The 25364-nt window shown below is 47.7% G+C and overlaps 2 protein-coding genes across 2 annotated transcripts in view; both read left to right on the plus strand.

The window, feature by feature from the left end:
* Window positions 1–20674, plus strand: part of LOC105854737 (SH3 and cysteine-rich domain-containing protein 2-like) — a 103703-nt gene extending 83029 nt beyond the window's left edge. Inside the window, exon 5 of the mRNA XM_012735157.1 lies at window positions 20618–20674. Within this exon, the coding sequence (XP_012590611.1) occupies window positions 20618–20674 (57 nt within the window). The remainder of the gene's footprint in view (window positions 1–20617) is intronic.
* A 1686-nt stretch (window positions 20675–22360) lies between these two features.
* The window catches only part of TNS3 (tensin 3), a 129274-nt gene continuing 126270 nt past the window's right edge, over window positions 22361–25364 (plus strand). The window contains exons 1-2 of the mRNA XM_012720398.1: window positions 22361–22523; window positions 24675–24725. Of these exons, the coding sequence (XP_012575852.1) occupies window positions 22377–22523; window positions 24675–24725 (198 nt within the window). The 5' untranslated portion in view covers window positions 22361–22376. The remainder of the gene's footprint in view (window positions 22524–24674; window positions 24726–25364) is intronic.

Consider the following 25364-nt stretch of genomic DNA (forward strand, 5'->3'; position numbering starts at 1 on the left):
TTTTTTTTTTTTGTAGCAACCGTACTTCAGGGTTTCTAAATACCTAAGAGGAAAAGTTGCATTTAATGAGGCATTCTGCTACCAAGCATTGAGAAAGTGATCGAATCGTGCCACATTTCATACTGTTAATAATTGAATTGCTACTCAGCTTGTGACCTTCAGTAACCTCCACAGAAGGAACCCGTTGGGTCATGTGCTCCCAGCAAAAGGACAGGCTGCCTCTCTGCAGAGTCCCTGCCAGAACTCAAGCCAGTGTCTCACCAGGCTCAGACCTGTTCATGGATTACAGGAAATACTGAGCCAGAGCAATCCAGGACATTATGCCAGTGGGGTCAGCAAAACCCAGAATAGTGAAATTCTGGGCAAAAAGAATCCCAATCATTTCCCAGTAAATCACAGGAGGAAGAGCTTGTATTGTTAGGGAACTGAAGAGCTACATTAGACAGACATTGTATGAGTTTATTTGGATCCGATTCAAACAACCAGACTGTTATGGGGGTGTGGGAGGAGATCTAAGTAAAACTTACAGGACAGGGGCATTTAAACACTGACTATAGATAATTGTGTATTTTTAAAGATGGCTGGCCTTATCTTCTAAAGGTACATACTGACATATTTATGAACAAGGTGGGGTGAAGTGGGGGTGACTTTCTGGCTAGGGTAAACAGTAGTGGGTGGGGTTGGAGGGGCAGTGTGGATATTGTTCCATTGGGGGTGGCTGGTAGGTAGGAAAGCTGGTGGTGCCAGAGGTTCAGGACCTGGAGTGCCCATTACTCGCTGTGGTGCTGCGGGCACACACACATAGGCACAGAGCCCCGTGGCTGTGACAGGACTCAGAGGCCTGTAGTTGACTTTAATTTTTCAGCACATTGCCACCCTGTCAGTTGCTCACCGCTTTGGACCATTGTTTCCTTTCCTTACCTGAGGCTTAATGTGACATTCCCTGCTGGGGTCATCTGGATGGATGGGCTATTGGAGGAGTGATTCACTGAACACCTGCTGAGTTTTTCAGCAGTGTTGCAGGTCGATACAAATTATGCTAAAATGGTTCTGTTTGCTTCATAAACTCCTTTTAAACATTACGTCTGGGCAACTGGTGTTTCCAGCTAGCCAACTCATCCTCTGGGAAAATACTCCCACCTTCATTAACTTTAATGTGATTTATTTGTGGGAACCTGGACTTAGACACTAATTGAGTGTAGATTTAGATTGAGTGTAAAGAATAACTTTGGAAAATTAAGAGTGAAAAATGAACTTGTACTTGTACGAAGTAGTGAATACCTTTTCGTGATTGAAGCTGACATTTTTTGCTGCAGTGCCTATTCTTAGGTGATTGGGTAATTGGGAGAATTAGTGAATGTGACAGCTATGGATGCTTGAATGATGTCAGCATCCTACATAGTAACAGTGTCTTAAGTACCCCCAATGCATACATTGTTTAAATGAGTGACTCTCTAAGTGTCTTCAGACACTCAGCTAGTCCTAAATTTCTAAATCTGAGCATTTAGAAATTTAGAAACTTCAACTCCATAGTCTTACCCTACAACTTTGAATCAGAAATTCTACACCTTTGAATCAGAAATTCTGGAGTGGGGGCTCCAGACATTTTTTTATAAGTCTTCTAGAAGATTCTGATACAAGCTGAACTTTGGTGCTATGTTCTAGTAGGCAATGCCTTTCTGGAGTGGGGCACTTTCAGTGATCCTGTCAGGGTATGAAGGTGAATGAAGATGCAGCAGCCTTGGATTTAGGTGCCTCCCCAAGATCCTTTCCCCTTGGGAACAACCCCTCCCTCCTGCTCCAGGGTGCAGAGCCAGATTCTTCAGGATCTCTGACCAGAGAACATCCCATGCTTCTTGGGCCAAAGCATTGCTAAGTTGGTAGAAGTCTTCAGGTGGGAGTTAGGCCTTTGGAAGAGAAGTTGCAGGCCTTTAGACAGAATTGTTACAGCTTGAACTTCTCTTCTTTAACCATTGTTCCAAGCAGGGAGGGAGTCCTTCAAAGCTAAGCTTCCTATAAAAGTGAAAGACATCCTCTAAATAAAGAGATGGCGTCATATGTTGATAGTAGGCCTAGACTATCTTTTTTTTTTTCACTTTAAAAGAAAAGATTTCTTGGAAAAGGAAAAGAGGGGAAAGAGACCCCTGCATAGACACAGGCAGGCAGAGAGGTTCTGCTACTGCTTTGCAAAGGGAGAAGGTTTGAGAGAAGAAACACCCACATAATCACAGGTGGGCAGGACTGCTGGTGGACCGTGATTTTTTAATGTTAGTTGGTGACATTAGAATTAGAAGCTTTCTGATCTCTCTCTCTCTTTTAAAAAGATTTATTTTTATTTATTTATGCATACAAAAACTGGGGTACTGACCAGAGGTGCAGGGTCTGAGAGGATTCACCAGAGACAAAGCAGGGAGTAGAACAGGCAGATCTACTGAGATACACTGCTGACGGGAGCTGCCGGCGGCTCAGGAGAGGTCTGTGGTGCCATGTGGGTCAGTTTCCTGGCTGGGGATTGAACTCATGCTGCAGTGGCTGGTGATAGCTTCATAGCACTGAGACTTTAACCCCTATACCACCAGGGAGGCCCTGTTCTCTGATCTCTGAAGTGAATTATTTAAAATTGAATAATCTAATATTTTTATAGATTAAATTATGGCTCATCCTCATCATTGGTGGATTTTGTGTTTGCAGATTTTTCTTTCTGCTTGATCAAATTTATTTTCTCCAAATTAGCAATTACTGTGATTGTTCATGGGCCATGAGCAGAATGACAAAAGTTCTCTTCCATATCAACAGCTGAGGTTGGTCAAGACCATTCTCTGCTCAACACTTAAATATAGGGAATGAGTGTCCCTCTCAAGTTGTGTTTAACATTATTCTTTCCTGTTAAATTTCACTGCTTAAAATAACTTGGATCTGTAGTCCTGTGTGCTGTCTGTTGCTTTAAGCATGAAGGCTGTTTCCAGTTCATGGAACGGGGGGACCCCACTACCATAAACAGTGAGGATCGCAGTCATGCAACTGGTTAGTGTTGACCAGTGGTTCTCAGACTGCACCATTGTTAACATTTGGGAATAACCTTCCCTTCATCTGTCTTCCAGGAGATGGGACTCTGGCTTCTTTTCTCTGAAACTACAGTGGGAAGTTCTTGTATAAACTGGAAAGGTCAAGCTGGGAGGAATCCATAGAGGAGGGCTGACTGATGTTGGCCTTTTAAAGTGCTAGGGAAGTCGGAATCGATGATGTGTTGTGGTGGAGTAAGAGCTCAGGTCCTGAGGCTCAATTCTGCTCCCACCAGTAGTGTGTCTTTGGTCTCTGGGCTCTCTTTGTCAGGTCCCCTCCCATTTGGCAGAAGATGGGAGGTGATAATAAGGGTTCCCCAGTTTAGGAGTCTGCTGGAGGGGTCAGGAGAGACTGTATAAGGAAGAATTTGACATTACATCTGGGTTCCAGGGAATGTGGGATGGTGTTCTAGACCCATTTTTTTAAAATTATAATTTAAAAAATTTGTATATAGATATTACAATCATTGTTCATTTTTGTACAATGTTTACTTGTATACTTTCACCATTCAGGCGTATTCCCCTTAAAATCTGAACAATCAACTCATCCATGAACCTCATTCTCCATAGTCCCTTGTATTCTTCTCCCCCTTGTTTTGGTTCTTCCACCTTCTCCTTCCTTGATAAAAGTCTCTGACTTATAGTTGCCTGCTAATTTTTTATTATTGCTGTTATTTTTGTTTTCCTCATCCCTTATTTGGTTCCTCTGTATTCCTCCTATAAGTGAAACCATCTGATATTTTTCTTTTTCCTTCTGACTTATTTCACTGAATATAAGCCTTTTCAGCTCCATTGATGTTTCTGAGAATGGCATGAGTTTATCTTTTTTGTTTGCTGAACTGTATTCTATTGTGTATATGTACCACATCTTCTTCATTCATCATCTACTTTTGGACATTTGGGTTGTATGTTTACCTATTTATTGTAAATAATGCTGCAATAATTACATGAGTGTGAAGGTATCCTGTTGAATTAATGTTTTTGTGTCCTTTGGATAGACTTCTAGGTGTGGGATTGCTGGATCATATGGAAGCTCCATTTTTAGCAGTTTGAGGAATCACTACACAGCTTTCCATAGTGGTTGGACCAGTTTGCATTCCCATCAGCAATGTAGGAAAGTTCCTTTTTCTCCACATCCTCGCCAACATTTCTTGTTTCCTGTTTTTCTAATATGTGCCTTTCTCACAGGTGTGTTACCTCATTGTAGTTTTGACTTGCATTTCCCTGACTATAAGGGATGTTAAACTTATTTTCATAGACCTGTTGAGCATTTGCATTTCCTCTTTGGAGAAGTGTCTTTTTAACTCTTCTTTTGACTGGATTTTGAGTTTGTTTTTGTTGAGTCATGTGAGCCCTTTGTAGATCTTTGTGATTAGTCCCTTACCAGTTGTATTGTGTGCAAAATGTTTCTCCTAATGAGAAGTGTGTCTCTTTATTTTGGATAATGTCTCTTTTGCTTGTACAGAAGTTATTTTTAGTTTGATGTAATCCCAACGGTTCACCTTTTTCTTCACTTTCTTTACTTTGGGAGATGTGTCTTTAAAGATCTTACTTGGAAGTATATCATGTAGTGCTTTGCCCATATTTTCTTCTATATATTTTATGGCTTCAGGTCTTATGTCTAATTCTTTTATTCATTTTGAGTTGATTTTTGTGCATGGTATGAAGTAGTAGTCTCGTTTCTTTTTCTTTTCTTTTCTTTTTTTTTATTTTATGTAGCAATTCAGTTTTCCCAGAACCATTTATTGAACAGACTGTCCTTGTTCCATTAGAGATGAAGGACCTATACAAAGAAAGTTATCAAACATTATTAAAAGAAATAGAAGAAGACACAGAGAAATGGAGCGATACACCTTGCTCATGGATTGGGAGAATTAACATAATCAAAATGGCCATCCTGCCAAAAACAATTTACAGATTCGTAGCTATTCCAATAAAAATTTCAGTGACATTCTTCAAAGAAATAGAACAAATACTGATAAAATATGTATGACACACACACACACACAAACCTTGAATAGCCAAAGCTCTCTTGCCTAAAAAGAGGGAGAATGGAAGTATCACAGTCCCAGTCTTCAAACTGTACTACAAAGCCATAATGATTAAAGCAGTATGGTACTGGAACAAAAACCAGAAAAACAGGGCAATGGAATTGAATAGAAAACCCAGAATAAACCCACATATTTATGGGCAATTAATCTTAAAAAAGGGGTGAAGAACATGCAATTCAACAAGGACAGTTTGGTCAATCAATGATGCTTACACTTTCATTCCTCCTATAGTTAAAACAGTGCCAAGGTGTTATGTAGGTCACTGTGTTTTCTTACCTGTGCACTTGCAGTTGAATAGCTCCGTTACAACAACAGTGTTGTTTATTACAAAGGGGACATTGGGAAGAAGGAGTTTCTAAATCTACAAATGGCAGGCTCTCTCACCTTAGAGAGTCTATCAACAGTATCCAGTGGTCTAAAACAAAGTCTGCTCATGTAAGATGGTGCTATTCTTTCAGTGAGCCTGGAGCTAATGGCACACCAGTAAGCAGTGGGCCACAATCCAACTCATAGTAGCAGCTGGAGATTCTCATAGGTGGGGTTGCTGAGGCAATACCACAGCAACCCAAAGCAGTGTTCTGAAGGCCAGGATGGACAGCCTGAATGACAGACCAGATAGTGCCAGATGCAACAGTGCTAAGCGGCAGTGCTGGAAGATTAGAAACTGTGTAAAACTCTCAAAGATGTTTGGACACACAGCCCTGGATATCAGTTAGCAGAACTGATCAATAGTGTTGGTTAGAACCAGTTAGTGAGGCTGCTCAGCACTGGTCACCAGGGGACAGTGTCAGAGACACCAGTGTTATAGCTCTTTGGGAGCTGTTGGCATAAGCTGAGACATGGGGCCTAGCGTGATGGTGTCTTTTCAGGCAATGTCAGAAGCAGGGCTGATGGCAGGCATGGTGGACATCTGTAGTCTGGGCTGCCACTGGGAGCCCACCATGTTGACCCAGCATACTACAGGCCTCTAGGCCTCTTCCCTGCTGCCTCAGGGAGCTGCCAGGCTGTGTCAGTGGAGCCCAACGTTCCTCCCAATGACTCTGAACCAGGAGTCATTGTGGGTCTTGAGTGTTGCTTCCACTATGGGCACCTGGTCTGCTCTGGGGCGGGGTGAACATTGCCATGACTACTGCCAGGGATCAGTCTGCACCAGGATGGGGTGAGCTTGGCCATTGTAGGAGTGGCCTGAGTACCACCCAGAGGCAGCAATAGTGGATGCATCTCTCAGTGCCAATGCTGCTACCACCTCAGCAGACACCATTACAGCAATGGGAGCTCCAGGCCTCAAAAACAGCTAGAACCTGGGGTGTCTGTCAAGCCCAGGTCATTGAGTGGACCTCAGTAAAACTACCATGCCCATGACTTGTGCAGGGCAGCAGCCAGAGGTAAAAGTGAGCCATGCCCTGCAGCTCACACTGCAAGACCCCCATTTAATGGTGGCCAGCAGTAAGGAGGGTGATTGTAGGTCACCCGAGGCTGCTCTTTCCTCCATTGTTAACTTTCCTGACCTGTGCTTTGGAGCTGAGGTCATTCCATTTTTTGTGAGTTGGTGATGTTTTATAGAAAACTGTATCCATGACTTGGTGGAGCATCATGAAGTCGGAGACAGTTGGTCTAAGTTCAGGGCCCTGTGGTTGGCCTGCCTGCTCCTCCACCGGCGTTCTTGTCCCTCCCACCCCATCCCTCACTTGTAAAATGCAGTAATTAGAATCTTCTCCCTCCAGATGGAGGGGCCATGGTGCAGGTGCAGGCTTTCTGGGCCTTTGAGGCCTGGGCCCTGGTGTCTCTCTCTGGCCACCTAGTGAAGTGCCCTTATCTACCCATTTTACAACAGTGAGGGCTGATGCTCAGAGGAGTTAACCCTTTGTGGTCTGCTGTCTGCTGACTTGACAGATAAATGGACAGTGGCCTACTGGCCTGCCTTCCATGTCTCTCTCCGTGTCTCTGCCATGCTAACCAGTCAGCTCAGGTCACCCTATGTGCCTGATCTGGAAGAAGACTTGTGCTTCCTCTGGTGCAGCCTATCATGCCAGGGACAGGGCTGTGAAGTCCCAGGTCCTCTCCCTAAGCCCCTCCTGTGGGCTCTATGAGAAGGAATTTTTTAGTGAAATATGAGATAGAAGAACACCTCATTGTCAGTCATAAGTGTGAAATGAGTCCATGTGACTTCTCTCACAATAAAATGACGGTTCCAGTAAGTGGCTGTGGGGTGCCCCATAGCTGGGACAGGGGCCACCAGCAGGCCTTCCCCTTCTGGTGAGTGCCAAATGACAGAATTGAATGCAGCCCCAGACAGATTGGCTGACCTATAAACCTGTTCACAACCTGAGCTGTGTGAGGAGCTGCAGCTTCTTTGTGCGTTGGCCCTGGGGAAACTCAGAACATGTCCTTTTAGGAATTAACCCGCAGAGGTTTCAATGTGCTAGTTATAGTCTGCTCCAAGTAGACTCTTTGACCTTGTTTTGTGTTCATTTCTTGGTTTGGTGGAAGTCAAAAAATGTCAATTATATGAATGCATTTGGTGAGTCACCTCAAATTCTGTTTAGAATGGGGTAGAACTGGGAAGGAAGCAGAGGGGAGGGAGGGGAGGGAGGAGGGAAAACATGGGAGGATGGGGTGGGGCGAGAACCAGGTGGAAAGTGGGTGGAGGGAGAAAGAAGGGGGAGTGAGGGAGGGAGGGAGGGAAGGAAGGAGGACAGGCTGGGGGCCCTGTTGGGTTTGGGGTGCAGGTCTAAGGATCTGCCCTCCCAGCCATCTGCAGTGGCCTTCTCTTTTGTGGCATTGGGTGGGGGACAGGCACTCTTTTTGCACCGTGAGGGTAGATCTGGAGGACATGGCTGGCACAGACCTCTGCTTTGTGTGGCCCTGACTGGTCTCTCTGGGTTCCTGTAGGCCTTGGCAGGGCCACCCGCAGCCCCGGGCAAACACTGTCCTGTCCCACGTGCAGGCATGCGTGCTGCACCAGGTCCTGCCTCGGCTGGCTGCGCCTGTCGGTTCCTGGCGCGGCTGCCGCTGCTCCTGACACTGTCCTCCTGCAGCACCCTCCTTCTGTCACATTAGCCAGTGGCAGGGAGGGGTGCCCAGGGGAACACAGTGAAGGACCAGGCGGTAGGAGGTTGCTGCTCGTGAGGAGAAGCCCTGGTTGTGAGCCCCTGCCCGGCACAGTAAGTTCCTTCTAGAGGCGCGGCTCACTGGCTGCCGTGCACCTGTGGCCCTGGGTCTGTCTCTGCCTTCCCACTCTGTCCTGGCTCTGCCGAAGGAGCAGTGGAAGTTTCACTCAGGCCTGCTCTGCTCTGATACCTGTGTCCTGCCAGCCCCGGCTGCCAGTGTGTAGGTCAGTCTCCTCTCTGGGCGAGTCCTGCCTGCCCGTGACTTTCTCGCTGCCTCTCTGCCTGTCTGCCTTTCTCAGCCTCCTCCTACCATATGGCTCAAGCAGCCTGTGCACCTTTGTTTTCTGACTGTTTGGTGATAGATAAGCAGAGGTGTTATCTCCGTCTGAACAAATCTTGCTTCTTAGGGTTGAACGGGGCAAAATGACTTTGTTTTACTTTACTAAATTAGCTGGTGTATTTATTCTGGCAATTCATGGTAATCTCTGCCCACGTTTAAAGAGTATTAAGAAAAAGAATTAAAGTGAGAAGTACTGACAATGAATTTGTTTCTAGTATTCTCGTTTCGGAAGGGAAAGAAATACCTTGCCGGCTCTTTGACTTTGGGAAGTTGCTTTTGCTTTCCGAGTCTTATTTCTCTGACTGTTAATGGTGCTGCCCTCTCTGTTGGTTCTTGGGGTTTAGTGCACAGATGTGGGGATGTGAGTTTTAGGGCCCTGTGATATTTTCTTAACATATACTACTGGCTGGGTATTATTCTCAGCACTTTATACATGTCCCCTTATTTAGTTGCTACAATCCCACCTTCCCAGTGAGGAAACTGAGTCACAGAGAGGTGCTTGGCCCCTGCACCCCATTACCAGGCGGTGAATGAGTGAATGAAGGAATGAACAAATGAATGCCTTTGGTTTTTTCAACTGAAAATGGCTGGCTGTTGCTTTTGAAAAAGAGTTTATTTTCTCTTTGCTTGGGGAAATAAAAATGTCCTCATCGAGGTGTTTTTGTTTACTGATCTGTTTAATTGTGCTCCTTCCCCAAGTCCGTAACTAGCCCACGTGCTCTGTGTCTGCTCACCTGCCCCGTGCACTTCCTTGTGAATCTTGTTTAAGAAGGGAAAGCAACGTTGCAGTTAGGCAACGATCCCTTTTGTTCCTTTCTGTGGAACTGCTCTGATGGGTAGGAGCAGTGCAAGCTGGTGGCTTGGGAAGCTGGCCTCTTCCGTGAGTTCTGAGCCTTGCCAAGGTTCCTGGTGTGGCTTCTTTGCTTTTTACCTCAAAGCCAGCGTGGGTGAGGTAGTTGGGAGGAGGGACCCAGCCGTCAGTCTGCCCAGGAGCCTTGATGTTGCCCTCCATGCTGTGAACAGGAGTGCAGGTGAGTCAGGTGAGGGTTGGTACCTTTGTTCTAGGTTCCCTGTCTGGAGACCAGGATGCTTCTGAAATGCTTTGCACAGTATTTGTTTGTTTTTTGAGGGGGGTGGTTTCCCTTAGGAAAAGGTGTGTTACTGTAGCCTGTGTCTGGTGGGTACAGCTGAGTGAGGTCCCCCCCAAACCAGCAAGCAAAATCCACATTTTACAGCCATGTGGAGTCAACCTCTGTACCATTGACTTTACTGGACGCGTCACCTCATGGCTCTTCATTGAACACTTCCTGTCCATGTCAAGCTCAGGTTCATTGCTTCCACGTGTTATACTCTTGCTAAAGTATGGAGGAGTTACTGCTTTTCATCCTGTTCCTCTTTTAAATTATGTCTGTTTAACTACTATAGTACACTTATTGTTTTAAGTCCTAAAATAAAACTAACGAGGTATTTGTTACTGAGATGTGAAAACAGTAGCCCCCCTCTTCCTTAAATGATTAGGTTATTCCTCGAAACTGGAGTTAATGGCTACTGCATTTCTTTATCTCAGTGCCCTTTGTATTCTGTCTGCTGCTGCATATAGATGCTGTTCCCAACAACCCTGCTGTGGCTTTGGCAAAGGGGGTGGGGGTGGGGCTACAGAATTTAGATCAGAACTCACAAGTTAATTATTGCTGTGCAATTAAGAAGATACCAGTAGATAGGACATATACATGGCGGTGGGAAGTGGGGATGGAATCTGAAGTGACTTCTGAGCTGGATATGCATAGATGCATGTAGTTAGCCAGGTGAGGCTTGGGTAGGTAAGTTGGGACTGATACAGGGTAGCCCAGAGTGGACTGGGCCGCCTGTCTGTGAGGCCTCACCGGCACTCACAATTCAGTTACACTGCAGGCACACACAAAAGGGTCAATATCGGGTTTATCACAAAAAGGGAAAGGAATAGGAAACAACCCGTGGAAAGAGAGCGGGATACAAAGTATCTGGAATACCTTAGGGCTAGGCTGACTGAACACACCGGAGTCACACGGTCAGGAGAGCTGTTTCCCAAGCGAGAGAGCCAGAGATGCGATCGTGCCCTATTTATCCCCCAGATGTCCCAGAATTCCTGCTAGCTCCACCCTTGGGTCCTCGCAGTTCTTTCCCTGGTACTGCTGGGAGTTGTAGTTTCCAATCACTGGAGTATGGTGTAGGGTCCAGAAAGCTGGAGTAGGGGGTGGAGTCCATAAGACCGCAAAGTTCCTCGAGGACATCCTTCCCCTTAACAGGACCATTCCAGATAGTGTAGGACATGTGCAAAGCCCCTGGGGCAGGAGAAAGCAGAATTTTGGGACTGAAAGGAGGTTCATAAGTCAGGGACTAAGAGTAGGCAGTTAGGCAGGGGTTGGACCACTCAGTGCCTCAGGAGCCTGGGTCCCAGTTCTTTACTCCATCACAGTGGGAATGGGACACACCACCAGCATTAGCCCCCAACACAGACCTGCTGTGCACGCATGTGTTGTGTGCACACGGGTATGTGAGTGTGAGTGATAGTTGCCGTTGAGTCTTCAGGATGGTTTGCCCTGTGATGTGTGACCACTGCTCACTGAATGATTCTCCTTGTAGCATTTCCTTCATTCTCACTTTCCTGTCAGCCCATTTTATGGTTTCCTATGATTACAGTAGAGTATTTCCTGATGGTTGCTAACTACACACTTACTCCGTGCCAGGCCATGTTCAATGGTGTTGTAGTTAGGAGCCTGTTTGATAAATGTGGAGCCTGAGGTACTGGAAGGGCGGTGCCTGCTCAAGGTCACCTAGGTGGACCTTTAAGAGGTTCCTAGTTCTTTTTCTTTTTAAAAGATTTATTTATTTATACATATAGAGCTGGGGTTAGGAGAGGTCTGCTGTGCCATGTGGGTTACTTCCCGGGTGGGGATCGAACTCATGCTGAAGTGGCTTTTTAGCTTTTAGTGCTGTGCTTTAACCCACTGCGCCACCAGGGAGGGCCGAGGTTCCTAGTTCTTAATCTACACTTCGTGAATGGCCTTCATCTACAGGAGAGCAGGGCCTAATCACTGGGGATAGCTCCAAGCTGCCCAGTGCTGGCCATGTCCCCTGTGGCTTTGTAGGGTGGTGAGCGTGGGGCAAGACAGGCCTGACTGTGCCCCTCACCCGCTTTGTGCTTGGGCTGGGCGTGAGTGTCTTGTCCTAGCTCCTCCTACCTGCTCTGGATCAGTGGTGAGGGGAACCTGCTGAGCAAGTGTGTTAGCTGCTGGGATCGCCCTTACCTGCACTGAGCTGGTCAGCTGTGTTGGCTTGCCAGGCTCTGTCTGGCCACCATGCCTCACTATTATTGTCTCTTTCCTGTGTTGCTTCTTTCTAGCATCAATTTTCGTAAAAGCGCATAGGAAGCTTGCCGTCTGCTCCTAGATGGTTGCTAGAAACACAGCATCAGCTGAGTCACGCAGCGTTGACTCTTGGCAGACGCTCTGCACTGTGGTGTGAAGACGACACCCCAGCCTCTGCGTTTTATTGAAATGAAGTTTATGTTACCTTTGTGCCTTTATCACTTTTGTGTCTTATATTAAGGTGTTCAGGATATTTGTCTCAGGTAATGCACACTGACTGTGCCCTTTTCCTTTTTTTAAAGATTTATTTATTTATGAATACAAGAACTTGGGTACAGGCCAGAGGTGCACCTCAGAGGTGAGAGGATTCACCAGAGACAGAGTGGGGAACAGAATAGGTGGACTGACTGAAATACACTGCTGAGGGGAGCAGCGGGTGATCAGCAGAGGTCTGCCACGCCATGTGGGTCAGCTCCCTAGTCGGGGATTGAACTTAAGCTGTAGCAGCTGCAGACAACTTCATAGTGCTGCACTTTAATCCATTGCGCCACCAGGGAAGGCCCTGATTATGCCTTTTTCTTCAGAAAGTATGAAAGGTGTTCTCCAGTAGTACTCAGTATTTGCTAGATAAGCGAGGGTTTGGGTCTGGATGTTTGAGTGAGGCAAAGAGGGGTGGGGAGGCCTCCTGGTGTGGTTCCCATGCTGCCTTTCTGGGTGTGTCCCTTAATTGCTCGCATACAGGGATACAGGGGGAGGGCGTATGAGCTCCTTCAGCAGACAGGCACGAAAGGGTTGCAGCATCTTGAGAGTTCTGTGTGTTCCGTGGTGGCCATTCAGAATGCAGGAGGTTCCACCGATCAGATCAAAGACAAGAGCCGTGGTCAGTCACACAGCTGATGCCGGTCATGAGACAGTATCAGCTCTCAAATGTGGGGGAAACATTGGCTGAGAGATCTGAGAGCTGTTTAAATGTGTCAAGGACAATGTCAACAGCACTAGGCGTTTTGTGTCACTCGCAGGACAGTGGAGCTGCTGGTCACAGGACAGTGGCAGGCGGGGAAGGTCAGGAGAGGGAGAATGAGTAGTCCCCTGAATGTAGCAACACACGCAGCGTAACCGGCCACGTCAACAGTCATGTATAGGAGAAAGCCAGGTGAACACATGCAGCTGCTGGTGGGCCCCTGCCTAGTGCCGTGGTTTGCAATGGTATGTTCATGCCATTATTCATTGTTCCGCGAAGGGCCTGCAAGGGGCACATTTTGAATCCCCCTGGGCGGATGAGCTCACTGAGACTCATGCATTTCCTGGCTCAACATTCCTCAGCCGGCAGGAGCTGGGGTTCATAATCACATCTGGTCTGCCCCACACTAAATACTTTTACCCTGAGAGATATGGCACAAATGTTCAGATTTGAACATTTGATTTGTGAGAATCATCAGTCAAAATCACAAAAGCCAAACACCTGGCTCCCCACTTGAGTTGATCAACTTGCCTTGTGTCAGCTGGACCCGCATTGCTGGAGCCCACTGTCTGCTGAGACTTGTGTGTGTCTCAGGGAGGCTTTGTGGTGCAGTAGACAGCCGAGTCTGCTCACGCCCAGGTCAGACTGGCAGGGTGTGCACGTACAGCTGACAGCAGGCCTCCTGCTCCTCAAGAGCACTTTGGCCTTTGCCCCTGGTATTTTCGTCCCGTGACCCTTCTCCCTCTGCAGCCCCTACGGTAGGGAAGTGTGTGGATCTCCCCCATCTGCTCTCAAAAAAGGCTGAGTGTCCAAATTGGCTTTGCTTCCTTCCTTCTTGGACAGAAGCATAGTTAGAAATGGCAAAGCAGTTCTCACAGGTACTGGAATGGTGTCTCCAGCTCTTCTGGACCTGCCCAGGGGTCCCTACGCTTATAGGGGGTGCTGTATGGGATGGGGCACTCTGGGATGGGTCTGTGTGTGGGATGGTGTATGGTAGGATGGCACACTATAGGGTGGTGTGCCATGGGTGGGCTCTGTGTGACGGGCTATTGTAGGACATGGTGATAGAAGATGGAGGACCTTGGGGGGACGACAACTGTGGTGAGTGTGTGGGATGGGGGGCTCTGGGCAGGGTAAGTTGGGGAATGATAGAATACTAGATGTGAGTGCTTGCTGGAGGGTGGTGTGCTAGGAGTTTGCGTGAACAGCCAACAAGCCCTGTGTGGTCATTACCCCAAGGTCATCTAGGGTCATGATCCCTAGATGCGGGATGGAAAGATGAGGAAGGAAGGTTGAGGCTGAGGTGCTTGAAGGGTATGTTTGAGATCACAGGTCTCACGCGGCAGAGCCTGAATCTGGACCTAGACAATCTGATGAGAAACCCTGTCCGTGGACAGAGGCTGGGAGGGTTTCTACCCAGAAGAGATGTCTCTGTCCCTGTGTCGCCAGTCCTGTCTCTAGGCCATACAGAGCATACTCCAGACTCTGTCTCTCTTAGTGAAAGAGGCTTGTGTTGTCTCAAGGCCCCTAACCACTGCCTTCTCTTGAAAGATGGCCAAGTGAGTCTCTGTCCCAAGGCTGCAAAATTGCTTTTGCTCTTTCTGTTTTAAATATAAAAATAACTCTATTTACAAAAATATGAGTAGTAAGCAAACACTTGAGCAAGAGAGCTTCCTGCAGAGGACGATGACTTTGTCTTTGGACACTTCTCTGCTTCTCCCCAGTGAGCTCATGTGCTCCAGAGGCCCAGAGCTGGCATCTTATCAAAAGAGAGGGATGTCCAGGGTTCCACCCAGGTCCGGCCTCTGGGGGAAGCAGCATGCCTTTGCGGTTTACCTGTGGCAGATCTCACCTTTAGCACAGTTGTACCAGTTCCTCCTCCCATCTACCTCTTTACTCTCTATGCCCTCCAAGTTGCAGGCACGATAAGCATGTGCCAAAGAGGGCACAGGTGTGGAGGCTGGGCTGGGCAGAGGTGGGTGGAGATCCACTGTACAGCCAGAGGCCAGGAGAGCAGGCAGGAAGCATCTCGCTGCTATCTCAGGGGATGTCACCTTGATCACTAAAGAGTGGCAGGTCCTGGAGCCCACGGCCTCTGGAGGCTTCCCTGGAGGTGGGTGGTCAACCGTCTTTCTTCCAAGGTACTGACAGAAGGGAGTTTTCAGCACCGATCCTGGAGGCTTGGGGTCACAAGCAGAGAGGTTTGCTTACATTTCTCCTGTGAGGTTAGGATGCAGGGTTTCTCGTCATTAAACTGAGTAAGTCATCCTTAAGCCTTGAAATGTACTGCGACGTATAAGGGACTTCGTTGTGTGAAGCCCAAGGAGTATATTCTGTGCGTTCAAGTGAAGACACTGAGACGGCAGAGTCCCTTCCCCACCCTGATGAGTGTGAGCTTGTGGAGGGGTCAATGCGTTCCTGAGGGCGTGTGAGCCTCTTGTCTTGTGAGGGCACAGCTGCGCTTTCTGGGTAAGCCACAGATTTCCAGCTCTGTCTGGTCCTGGCACATCATCCGCTTGGTCCCTAACATAGCTTCCGAATGAAGTGTTCCCTTTTGGGCAATTTCAGTAGACATCACATCTCACAAGTAGGCTTAGCAGATGCTTCCTCTGCCTTCCTGGACTTTGGGCTGCACTAGTTCCCCCAGGAAAAGGTTTCCAACACCAATGATTTTGTTTGGCACAGGGAATCACCAGGTAAGACTGGGTGTAGACATTGGAGGCTGGGAATAGATAGAGTCCAGTGTGTGTATAATATGTGCATGTATATACACATGTGCATATACATACACACATATACATTGTTCAAGCTGTGGAGAGAGCACAGCCATATGCTTATTGAGGTTCTCACTGGAGCCAGATGGGCAACCAGTTAGTTATGGCGTCTGCTTGCTCTTCCAGGATGGTGTAGATGGACAGTGCTTCCCTCCATAAGCCCGGGGGCTCATGCCTTCCTGGGGTGTGACTGGCTGCTGTGGGGTGAGGCCAGGAGATGGGAGCAGGGCACAGGGCTGGCTTCTTTCTAGCCTCTCGGGCCCCTGGGCTGATGGAGGCCTTTTCCATCCAGCTCTTCTCCTCCTTTCTCCCTCCAGTTCTCTGCACTTGTTATGGCCTCTTCAGTTCCTTTTAGCTCCCTGGCAGCCAGATAGTCCTACCTCTGTACTAGCAGAAATCCCATCTAAAATGCCCTCACTACAGGAACACCCTGTGCCACTTGCCACAGCCCCTCCCTGTTTCCCTGTAGCTGGTGCTCAGTGGTTCTGGCCCATCATGCCTCAGTAGGTGATGCGTTGAGGGACAGGAGCTGAACAGTTGAAAGATCCCTGCCTTTCTCCTCCGCCCCCCTCATTCTTGCGGTATTTCTCTATTATTTATTTTTACATCATTTTGTGCCCTTTTCCATTTCAGTTGTAATCCCGGTGGGCTTCCCATCACCAAATCACCCGTGTGCCATCACCATAATCCTGTGTGTACTCGCCCGCCCCCATTTTTGATTCCATTCCCAACTCCACCCCTGTAAAATGTCACTGGTATAGAGTTGTTTATTATTATTGTTGTTGTTATTATTACTATTATTATCATTATTTCCCCCCCTGGTCCTTTATGCTTCTGCTATGAGTGAACCCATTCAGTAGTTTTCTTTATCTTTCTGGCTTATTTCACTAAGCATAATTCTTTTCAGCTCCATCCATGTTGCTGCAAAAGGCATGTGTTTATCTTTTTTGATTGCTGAGTAATATTCCATTGTATATATACGTACCACATCTTTTTCATCCAGTTGTTTACTTTTATTCACTTGGTTTTACTCCATGTCTTTCCTATTGTAAATAAAGCAGCAATAAGCATGGAGTGCAGGTGTTAAAAATCTCCACTTTTAAGAAGTTCATTCCCTAGTCACTATGGATCACCTGATTGTTCTCAGTGCATGTTATTTGTCTGAGTTAGCATTGGCTGCAGGTGAAACTGACAACATGGGAACATGGCCTGAGATCGGCCATTTGATGTAGTTATGTATATAAGTATATTTGTGTATATGCATTTATCTACTTAATTATATATGCATTTATTTGACTTCTTGTGAATCTTCGACTTGTGTATGTTATCAGTCACCTAGCAATGGACCATCTATCAGTCATCTAACATCTATCTTTCTGTCAGTGACTCACCTCTCTTATATTCATCCTTGAAGGCTGGCCAGGTCTCCTCTGAAGCAATGGGGCTTTGGGGCAACTGCAAGGACCTTGGTGTTGCCCCCACAGCTCCAGACCCCCTGGGAACCAGTGTTTCTTGAGGCCCAGAAGCTGCCAGGGATGTAGCCCCTAGTGCAGGCAGTGTTGTGAATCCATGTATCTGTTCCAGGATTCCTGTGACCCTTCAGGTCAGAAGAAAGAGGGTGCAGTTAGATTGGGGCTTTTGGAGGACACTGCTGCCTCCTGGAACCTCAGAATGACAGTGGGGAGCCCTCTCAATCACAGTAGAGGTGTGGGCAGTCCCATCCTAAGCATAAAGGGCTGGGTCTCCCTTGAGCTTCCCACCCCTCCGGGCATGACTAACCAGCTCTGCTCTTGTTTTGCTTTTTCACTGATGGTTTGCCCAACACACTGCACCAGAATTTGTACCTTTTTTAGTGGAAATGCAGGAAAGTTTAGGAAACCCCAAACCACCAAATCACGTCCTTTTGTGCTGGCTGGTATTTGAGGGTAGTGGTCTCTACAGGGCTGCGGCTTCACACCTCTAGGGGTAAGACAGACTTGTGTTTAATTGTAAATCAGCATGACATAATAAATTTATTTCTTTATAAATCCCGTATTGTCCCACTTGGCTAATATATTGTGTGCATGACAAAACACTCATGGTAATGAAAGGTAAAAGCTGGCTGAGTTAAAGGGACTTAGGGCAAAGTGTGCCTCCTGCTGTGCGCACACGGGCTGGGTTGGGGTGGGGGGCGGGTCTCAAACACTGAAACAATGGACTAGAATCACCTGATTGGCTGAAAACCTGGCAGGGCCCAACAGCATGTTGAGGATATGGGGTTCTGTTGATGATTCCAGAGCCACCTCCTTTGGCGAATGAATCAGCGCAGAAAGGCAGTCATCAGGAGGCAGGGCTGCAGGACCAGCCCTGATCAGGCCCTGATCAGGGCTGGACCTGGCGTGGCAAGGGTGGGGGCCATGCTCGGGCTCCTGCAGTTGCTCACAGTGACTCCAGGCTGCAAGGGAGGGTCCAGTGCCCGTATGTCCACCAGCCCCAGAAGTGCCTTATTGCCTTGCCTTCTGGCAGGGCATGGCTGGCAGAGGAGGGCAGGAATATTTTCTTCAGGACTGCAGGGCTGAATGCCACCTGACTTCTGATCTTCTGTGCTGACTTCTGGGAACACTGAGCTCTTGCCTGCTAGTAACAGAAGTAAATGTTTGAGCTAGAAAGGAAAACATGTAGATGGAAGCAAAAGTAAGGTAAAAAAAGGTAATAGAACATTCCAGAAATAAACTACTGCCTAATCAGTCTGCAGTCTGGCCAGATATTTGTGCAGCAGTGTGTGTGTGTGTGTGTGTGTGTGTGTGTGTGTGAGAGAGAGAGAGAGAGAGAGAGAGAGAGAGAGCGAGAGTGTGGAGAGTGTGAGAGGGCGAGCGCCTTATTCTGTGGCACTGGCTTTGGTGCTGTTTGCTGTCCGGCTTCCCAGGTATCTTTACTAAAGCCAGCACACCACTGCCCCACCTGCAGTGCGTTTCCTCTTAGACAACTTTACTGGATTAATCCAGACACATGGATGAACTTTTAGGCTATTGTTTATTTTTTAAAAAGGTTTATTTATTTATGCATAAGAACTGGGGTACAGGCCAGAGGTTCAGGAGTGGTGAGAGGATTCACCAGAGACAGAGTGGGGAGCAGAACAGGCCAACTGACGAAGTACACCGCTGAGGGGAGCAGCGGGTGGGTCAGGAGAGGTCTGCTGTGCCATGTGGGTCAGCTCCGGGGCGGGAATTGAACTGATGATGAAGTCGCTTTAGCTTCTTAGTGCTGTGCTTTAACTCACTGCGCCACCAGGGAGGGCCCTATTGTTTATTTTTTAATGGTTAAATAAATAATAGTGAGACTATTACTATAACACTTTGCTAAGTTCTTCAGGATACATTCCTCACATAGCTAAGCCACTTGCTTTGTGCCTTTTAAATGCTTTTTATACATACTGGCGGGCTCACTTCTAAAAGGTTGAATCAGTTCATATTTCAACAAAACCTTAGGAAAATGAAAATACCTCATTGTTTGGAGTTCCTCTGATCTGGGATATTAAAGTTTGGGTACAAGACTATGGGGAGATCAACAGAATCACCCCAATTCTGGCATTCCTCAAACTGTGCAGGTTGGTTTCTGGCTGAAGGGCTGTTCTTGGTCCAGGCTTGTTCAACCACTGGGGGCTGCCTTTCTGTGCCAGTTCTGGTTTTAACTCAATGAGACTCATCTCACCAAACCCCGACCACCTCTGTGAGAGGAGACAGTGATTTGGCCAGGGAGAACCAACTAGCGGATGTGGATGCCTGGTGAGACCCCTCTCGCTGGGCTCGCAATAGGTGAGATCCCTCTGGAGTGGGCTCTCAACATGGCCGTGCTTAGAGAGAGCCTGCACTAGGTCAACTCCCTCCAGTGGGTGGAGACCAGAGCTCTGAGGATTGAAGCTGGTGCGATTTCCCTTGGTTCCTAACTTTATGTCACTTTGTTATATACTGTGGGGGCATAGAAGCCAGGTGCCCACGTGGCACCCTAGGTGAGGTCAGGGATGCAGGTTTTGTTTGAAAGGGGATTTTTGAGAAGAACAGGGGAGCCAGGGGTCTTGCATTCCTGCTGCACAGGTCACTGGGTGTCATCCACTTGGTGTGTACCTGGGAAAATGCACTGAACAGGGACCAGGGATGGAGCCCATGGGGGGTCCCTAGGGACGGGGCAAGGGACGGCAGTGTGTGGTAGGAAGGGTGCTCTGGGAGCCATGCCTGGGCCCTCTGGGGCTTTCCTTCCCAGGCCAGCTTTCAGAAGACCTCTCACTTCTCTGAACCTTGGTTTCACCTTTATGAATATGGGAGATAGTTTCTACCACAAAGTTACTGGGTGCAGCTCCTGGAATAGTGTAACAGTAACTTTTTATCAATAGATAACACTCCATACATTCGTGCACCTCATGTAGCCACACACCCTCCCATTCGCTCACACAATCACAGATGCTCACACATGCTCGGTCTCACAAACGCAGGAGCAGAAAGGTTATGTCCACTGTGGCGTAATCATAGCCTGAAGCTTTCCTCCCTGCTGGGTAGTTTTTAAAAAGAAAGAGCAGGTAGAGCTGAGCGTTTTCTCAGTCATTGATTGCTTGCTTCTTCCAAGGAAATACAAACAATGATTGTAGTAACCAGGGCAACATTGCTGGATACCTCTCGAGTACCAGAGAAACATGTACAGGTGTGGGGGACCGTCCACCTTGCCATGGTGAGAGATGCCCACTGTCTTGCTCAGGCATGCTGGCAGCCAGTCCTGCTGCTAGTGAGTGGTTTTGTGTCACTTGGGGTATGCAGTCCTGGGGCCCAGGTACCCTGAAGTGCAGAAACACCCCCAGGTGGTAGGTAGAGGCAGTGGTCAGGATGTTTGACTTACCATTCATGATTGAACCAGAACACCTGCTGTTGTTCCTCCCCTGGGGTTGGCCTTGTGTGACCAGAAGGACATGGAGGTGTAAGATGACCCCTATTTGTCATTTCAGGTACTGGAGGTTTCCACACTACCCACGTCTCTCTGCTGTAATAAGACTTCCAGGTGAGTGACAGTCATGTGCTTCCTTCCCAGGCCTCTGCTTTGGGTTGCCCTCGGAGGAAACCTGGACATGGTTTTACTTTTTTCTGTTGTGATCTGTAGTTCTTTTTTGATTTCAAATAAGTGCTGGATGGCCATACCTACCATGGTCGTGCCTTTATCTTGACATTAGAAACCCAGATGGTGGAGCGGTGATCTGTTGATAGGTATTTAGATGTAATGGCTTAATTGTAAAAGTCCAGCCACTTGGGAGAAGGTTCCAATGAATGTGGAATGTGCCATGCTGGCCTCTGTCGGGAGCAAGGGCCACGGGTGTTGACATGGGGATGTCGCTAGAGGAGAGTTGGACTGATTTTTACGTCAGTGAGCAAAGAGTCTGAGTTTTATAAGCGACAAGCTCCTTTTGCATCCATGCCTGATGAATAAGACACAGAAAACCAACTCAACTGTAGGAACTATTAGGATCCTGATTTTAATACATCAACAGCAAAAAATAAATTCATGATATTGGGTATCTGATGATGTATCTGCTAGGTCTGATAATGACACTGTATATTTTTAAAGTATCTGTCTTAAAAAATTATGTGCTAAGATATTTCTAAATGGCATGATACATTATCTGGGGTTTCTTTGAAGCAGTTGAAGTGGAGGAGGAAGTAGGGGCATTGATGAACAGGTAGGCTTTTGTTGATAGATAGATTTAATATTGAAGGATGGGTACTGGGAGATTTCTTAAACTATGTTTTATTTCTGAATTTACTCAATTACTCAATGAAAAGAAAGGGAAACACACAGTAGGAGTGTTAAACAATCACTGTAAGTCCCCAAAGCTGATGGTACTGCTTTCTGGTAATGCCTTCCATTTCTTTCATCAGTGGAAACCATATCCCATGAGAGTCACATATTACTCCTGTTTCACTGAAGCTGTTGCCCTCTGTTGTAGTTCTTGTTATCGCATCCTCCCTGCAGCCAGGGAAGGCAGTGGTCTTTGATGAAGGAAGCAAGCATGGAAGGCTGCCTGGAGGAGGCATGGTCCCGGCTCCCCAGGCTCCAGGTGTGCCCACATGTGGCAAGCCTTCCACTGCTGGCTACATGTGCTTGGCTTTTCTGCCCTCCTCTATCCCCAGCCTTTTGCCAGACTCCTGCCCTCACCCTGTTTGCCTGTATGACCGTGCACCTCTCCTGCCAACACATAGCCCTCCCAACAGACCCTTGCTACCCTTCCTCCATGGGGAAGTACCCTGTAATTGTGCAGTGGGTAAAATTTCTTCCCTATCCAGGGTCAGCCACCTCCCCCCTAATCCGCTTGCCTTTACACCTCCCTTGAGTGCTACAGGCTGAAAGAGAGATGCTTGTCCTCTGGCCTTGACTGTTCTCACAGTTAGAAACCCCTGCCTGAAGGCACTTCTTGCAGCTGCCTGATGTTGACGGAGACCAGCCTGGGGATAGGCTGTCCATCCCGGTATATCTCTGACCCGAATAAGTCTGCCAACCTCTTGCTCCCTGGTAGCTTGTGTTCTCTAAGGCAGGACTAGAGTAATAGAGACTTCTTTCCTCCTGTGATGGAAAAGTCTAGATGTGAAGCCAGAATGGATCTCCTGGTGTAATCCATTCCACGTGACCTAGAGACAAGGCCCTCCACTTCCAATACCTGTCATGGTCCCCCTGACCACACTCTTTTCTCTAGGCCACCAGCACTGAGCTCCACCATGGAGGACCACGAGCTGGACCTCACCTACATCACTGAGCGCATCATTGCTGTGTCCTTCCCTGCTGGGTGCTCCGAGGAGTCTTACCTACACAACCTGGAGGAGGTGACGCGCATGCTGAGGTCCAAACATGGGGACAGCTACTTGGTGAGCAGAGACATCTTCGAATATGTATGCGAGAGAAACTGAGGGGAGGGGCTGCGTGGACGCTGAGTGGAGACACTGAGGGGACATGGAATGTGAGGGTGTGGTGGTGTGGACGGAGTCTGATGGAACTTTCAGAGGCACTGTGTCATTTTACAAGAGTGAAATGAGAGGTGGAGCCTAAGGTTTGAGGAACAGCGTAGAAGTGGCATCTCCCTGATTCTTCTCCGACTTGTGCGTTTCCTATCCAGAATGCAGCCCAGGGGAGGTGGAGCCGCACAGCTCAATCTCCCTGTACAATGGCTATTATTTGAGCTGAATTACTCTCCCGGCACCTCTCTGAGCTGCCCTGCATGGATGGCCTCTTTATCTCCAGGAAAGCAGCGAATCTTTACCCTATACAATGAGGTCCTTACTGTCATCCTCAAAGTCCTTTCGGATGACTGAAGGGCTGGAGCAGGCCAAGTGGCCCCAACGGCCTTGCAGGAGTAGTCTGATTGCACTGGACCCTGGGCCCTAGACCTGGTTGCAAGTAGAGCGTGGAGTGAGAGTCCAAGATCGTCCCATCCTGTCTTAGGAGTCCATGTTACTGGATAACTTCCCGTCTCATGATTACCTGCCCCCAGGAAGGCCCCCTGGCGTGTGACCCAGGTGGCTGGCCACTGCAGTCTCCTTCACATGCCCTCTCCGTCCCTTGCTCATACTCCCTCGAGACCCAGTGAGGGGGCCTAAATAGCACTGGACTGGGGTGGAGCAGTTCTGTTCTTCATGCTGTTGGGGACCTTTGTGGGGTCTAGAGACCCCTGCAACATGGGAAGGGCTAGGGACCTTTGCTTGTTTTGAGACTGAGACCTTTCGAGTCTAGAGAGAGGCATGTGTCTCCTGTATAGATTCTGAGTGAAGACTCCTGGAGTTAGGGGTCCTCTTCCCCATATGCCTCCCAGTTGTGCCCTCTGGTGATTGAATGTGGTGACAAGAGAGCTCCCCAAACCACAGACCACGACTCAGGCATTCTGTAGGATGTGTCTTCTTAGGCAGTGTGTGTGAGGCCTGATCTTTCTGGTGGCATGCATGTTTGTCTTGTTGTAACAGGGCAGGGAGAGAGGGGCATCTATGAACCCCCAAACCTGCCTGCTCTAAATAGGTTCTGTCATCTGCCACAGCTAGACGAAACATATAAGACCTTTGATGGAAAGGAACTTTAATACGACGAGTGTGCAATACAGAAAAGACAAAAAATACAGTTTCTAAATCAAACACCCAAAGTTACCTGTCCCCTTGTAGATAAAATCCACCCAAAAGGGATTGGCCCAAAGCAAGGCCTGAAAGTCCAACACAAGCCTAAAACACCTTGGGACCCATAGAAAAGGGTCCGAAATGGCCAGACAAGTCTGGGAGGAAAAGAGCAAAATCAACATCAAGATAAAAGCTGACCCTGTTAACCTCCCCACGGGTCTCTCACCCACATCTGTTTCAGCCAGTCCAGGGCCAAGAGACAAGTACTTCTTCATATTCTCTGCTCCATGTGCCTCCCTCAGGTCTCTCTCTGGCTCTCCATGCTGCTTCCTTTTTCTTCAGACTCCTCTCTTCTCTCTGCTCGGCTCCACCCTCCTTCTGGGTGGGTCAGGGAAGCTGGAACCTCCCCTTTTCATGGGAATCACATAGTGTTGGGAGGCAGCCTGTGTGGGGACTATGTCAGGGCAGAGACAGTCCCCCACCCCGACCTCCAAGCACACACACATGCTAAATCGGCTCGTGCCTCAGTCTGCACCAAGGGCTTCTGTATCTAAAGAAGGACCTGGGTGAACTTCTCAGGCTCCTTGCTCCCCTGACATTGCCCTTCACTGCTAGAGGTCTCAGACTCAGGATCTACCTGCACCTCTGCTTTAGCATGAACACAGCAGATGGCCCTTGACAGTTGAGTGCCCCTGTGCTTTCTGGGGCAAGGCTAGACGCACAGGATTGCTTGTACCACCCTTATGTATTTGTTTAATTTTGTTTGTTCTTTATTCCACACACTTGCATTTCTATACATTTAAATCTCTTTTAATCCTCTTAACTTGGAGGCAAGTGGCCTGTGAAATGCAATTGTGTTTTCTCTTTGATCTGGAAAGATAATGATTCATCTAATGTTCTTTCACTTCCCCTTTGCAGGTATTAAACCTTTCAGAAAGGAGATTTGACCTGACAAAGCTCAACCCAAAGGTATGAACTTTACCTTTATGTTTTATTTAGTTTTGTTGCTGTTTCTGCAAAGTAGTTGTTTCAAGTTTTTGTACTATGCATTTAAGTTATTCGAAGTGGTCACTTGCTATATATGTGTAATGTCACTGATATGTGTATAGCGTATACATGTGTACACCCACATCATACAGTTGACCCTTGAACAAACACAGGTTTTGCTTTGTGGGTTCATTTATATGTGGATTTTCTATGAACAGATGACATACAGGTACAGTATTGGTAAACACAGCACACTACTGCAAATATATATATTTTTAAAAGATTATTTATGAACACAACAGCGGGTGTACAGGCCAGGGGTGCAGGGGATGAGAGGATTCACCGAAGACAGAGTGGGGAGCAGAACGGGCAGATGGATGTGCTCAAGAGAGCAGCTGTGTGTGTGTGTGTGTGTGTGTGTGTGTGTGTGTGTGTGGTGGGGGCTGGGGGTCAGGAGAGGTCTGTCACGCCATGTGGGTCACCTCCCTGGCCAGAGATTGAACTTGTGCTGCAGTGGCTGGTGATAACTTCATAGTGCTGCACTTTACCCTGTTGCATAACTAGGGAGGGCCCTGCAAATGTATTTTCCTTTTAAGGGGGGGAAAAATGAATTTTTTTTTT

The sequence above is a fragment of the Condylura cristata genome, unplaced genomic scaffold (genome assembly GCF_000260355.1).
Source record: "Condylura cristata isolate star-nosed mole 26May11 unplaced genomic scaffold, ConCri1.0 scaffold00004, whole genome shotgun sequence".
Taxonomy (NCBI): Eukaryota; Metazoa; Chordata; class Mammalia; order Eulipotyphla; family Talpidae; genus Condylura; species Condylura cristata.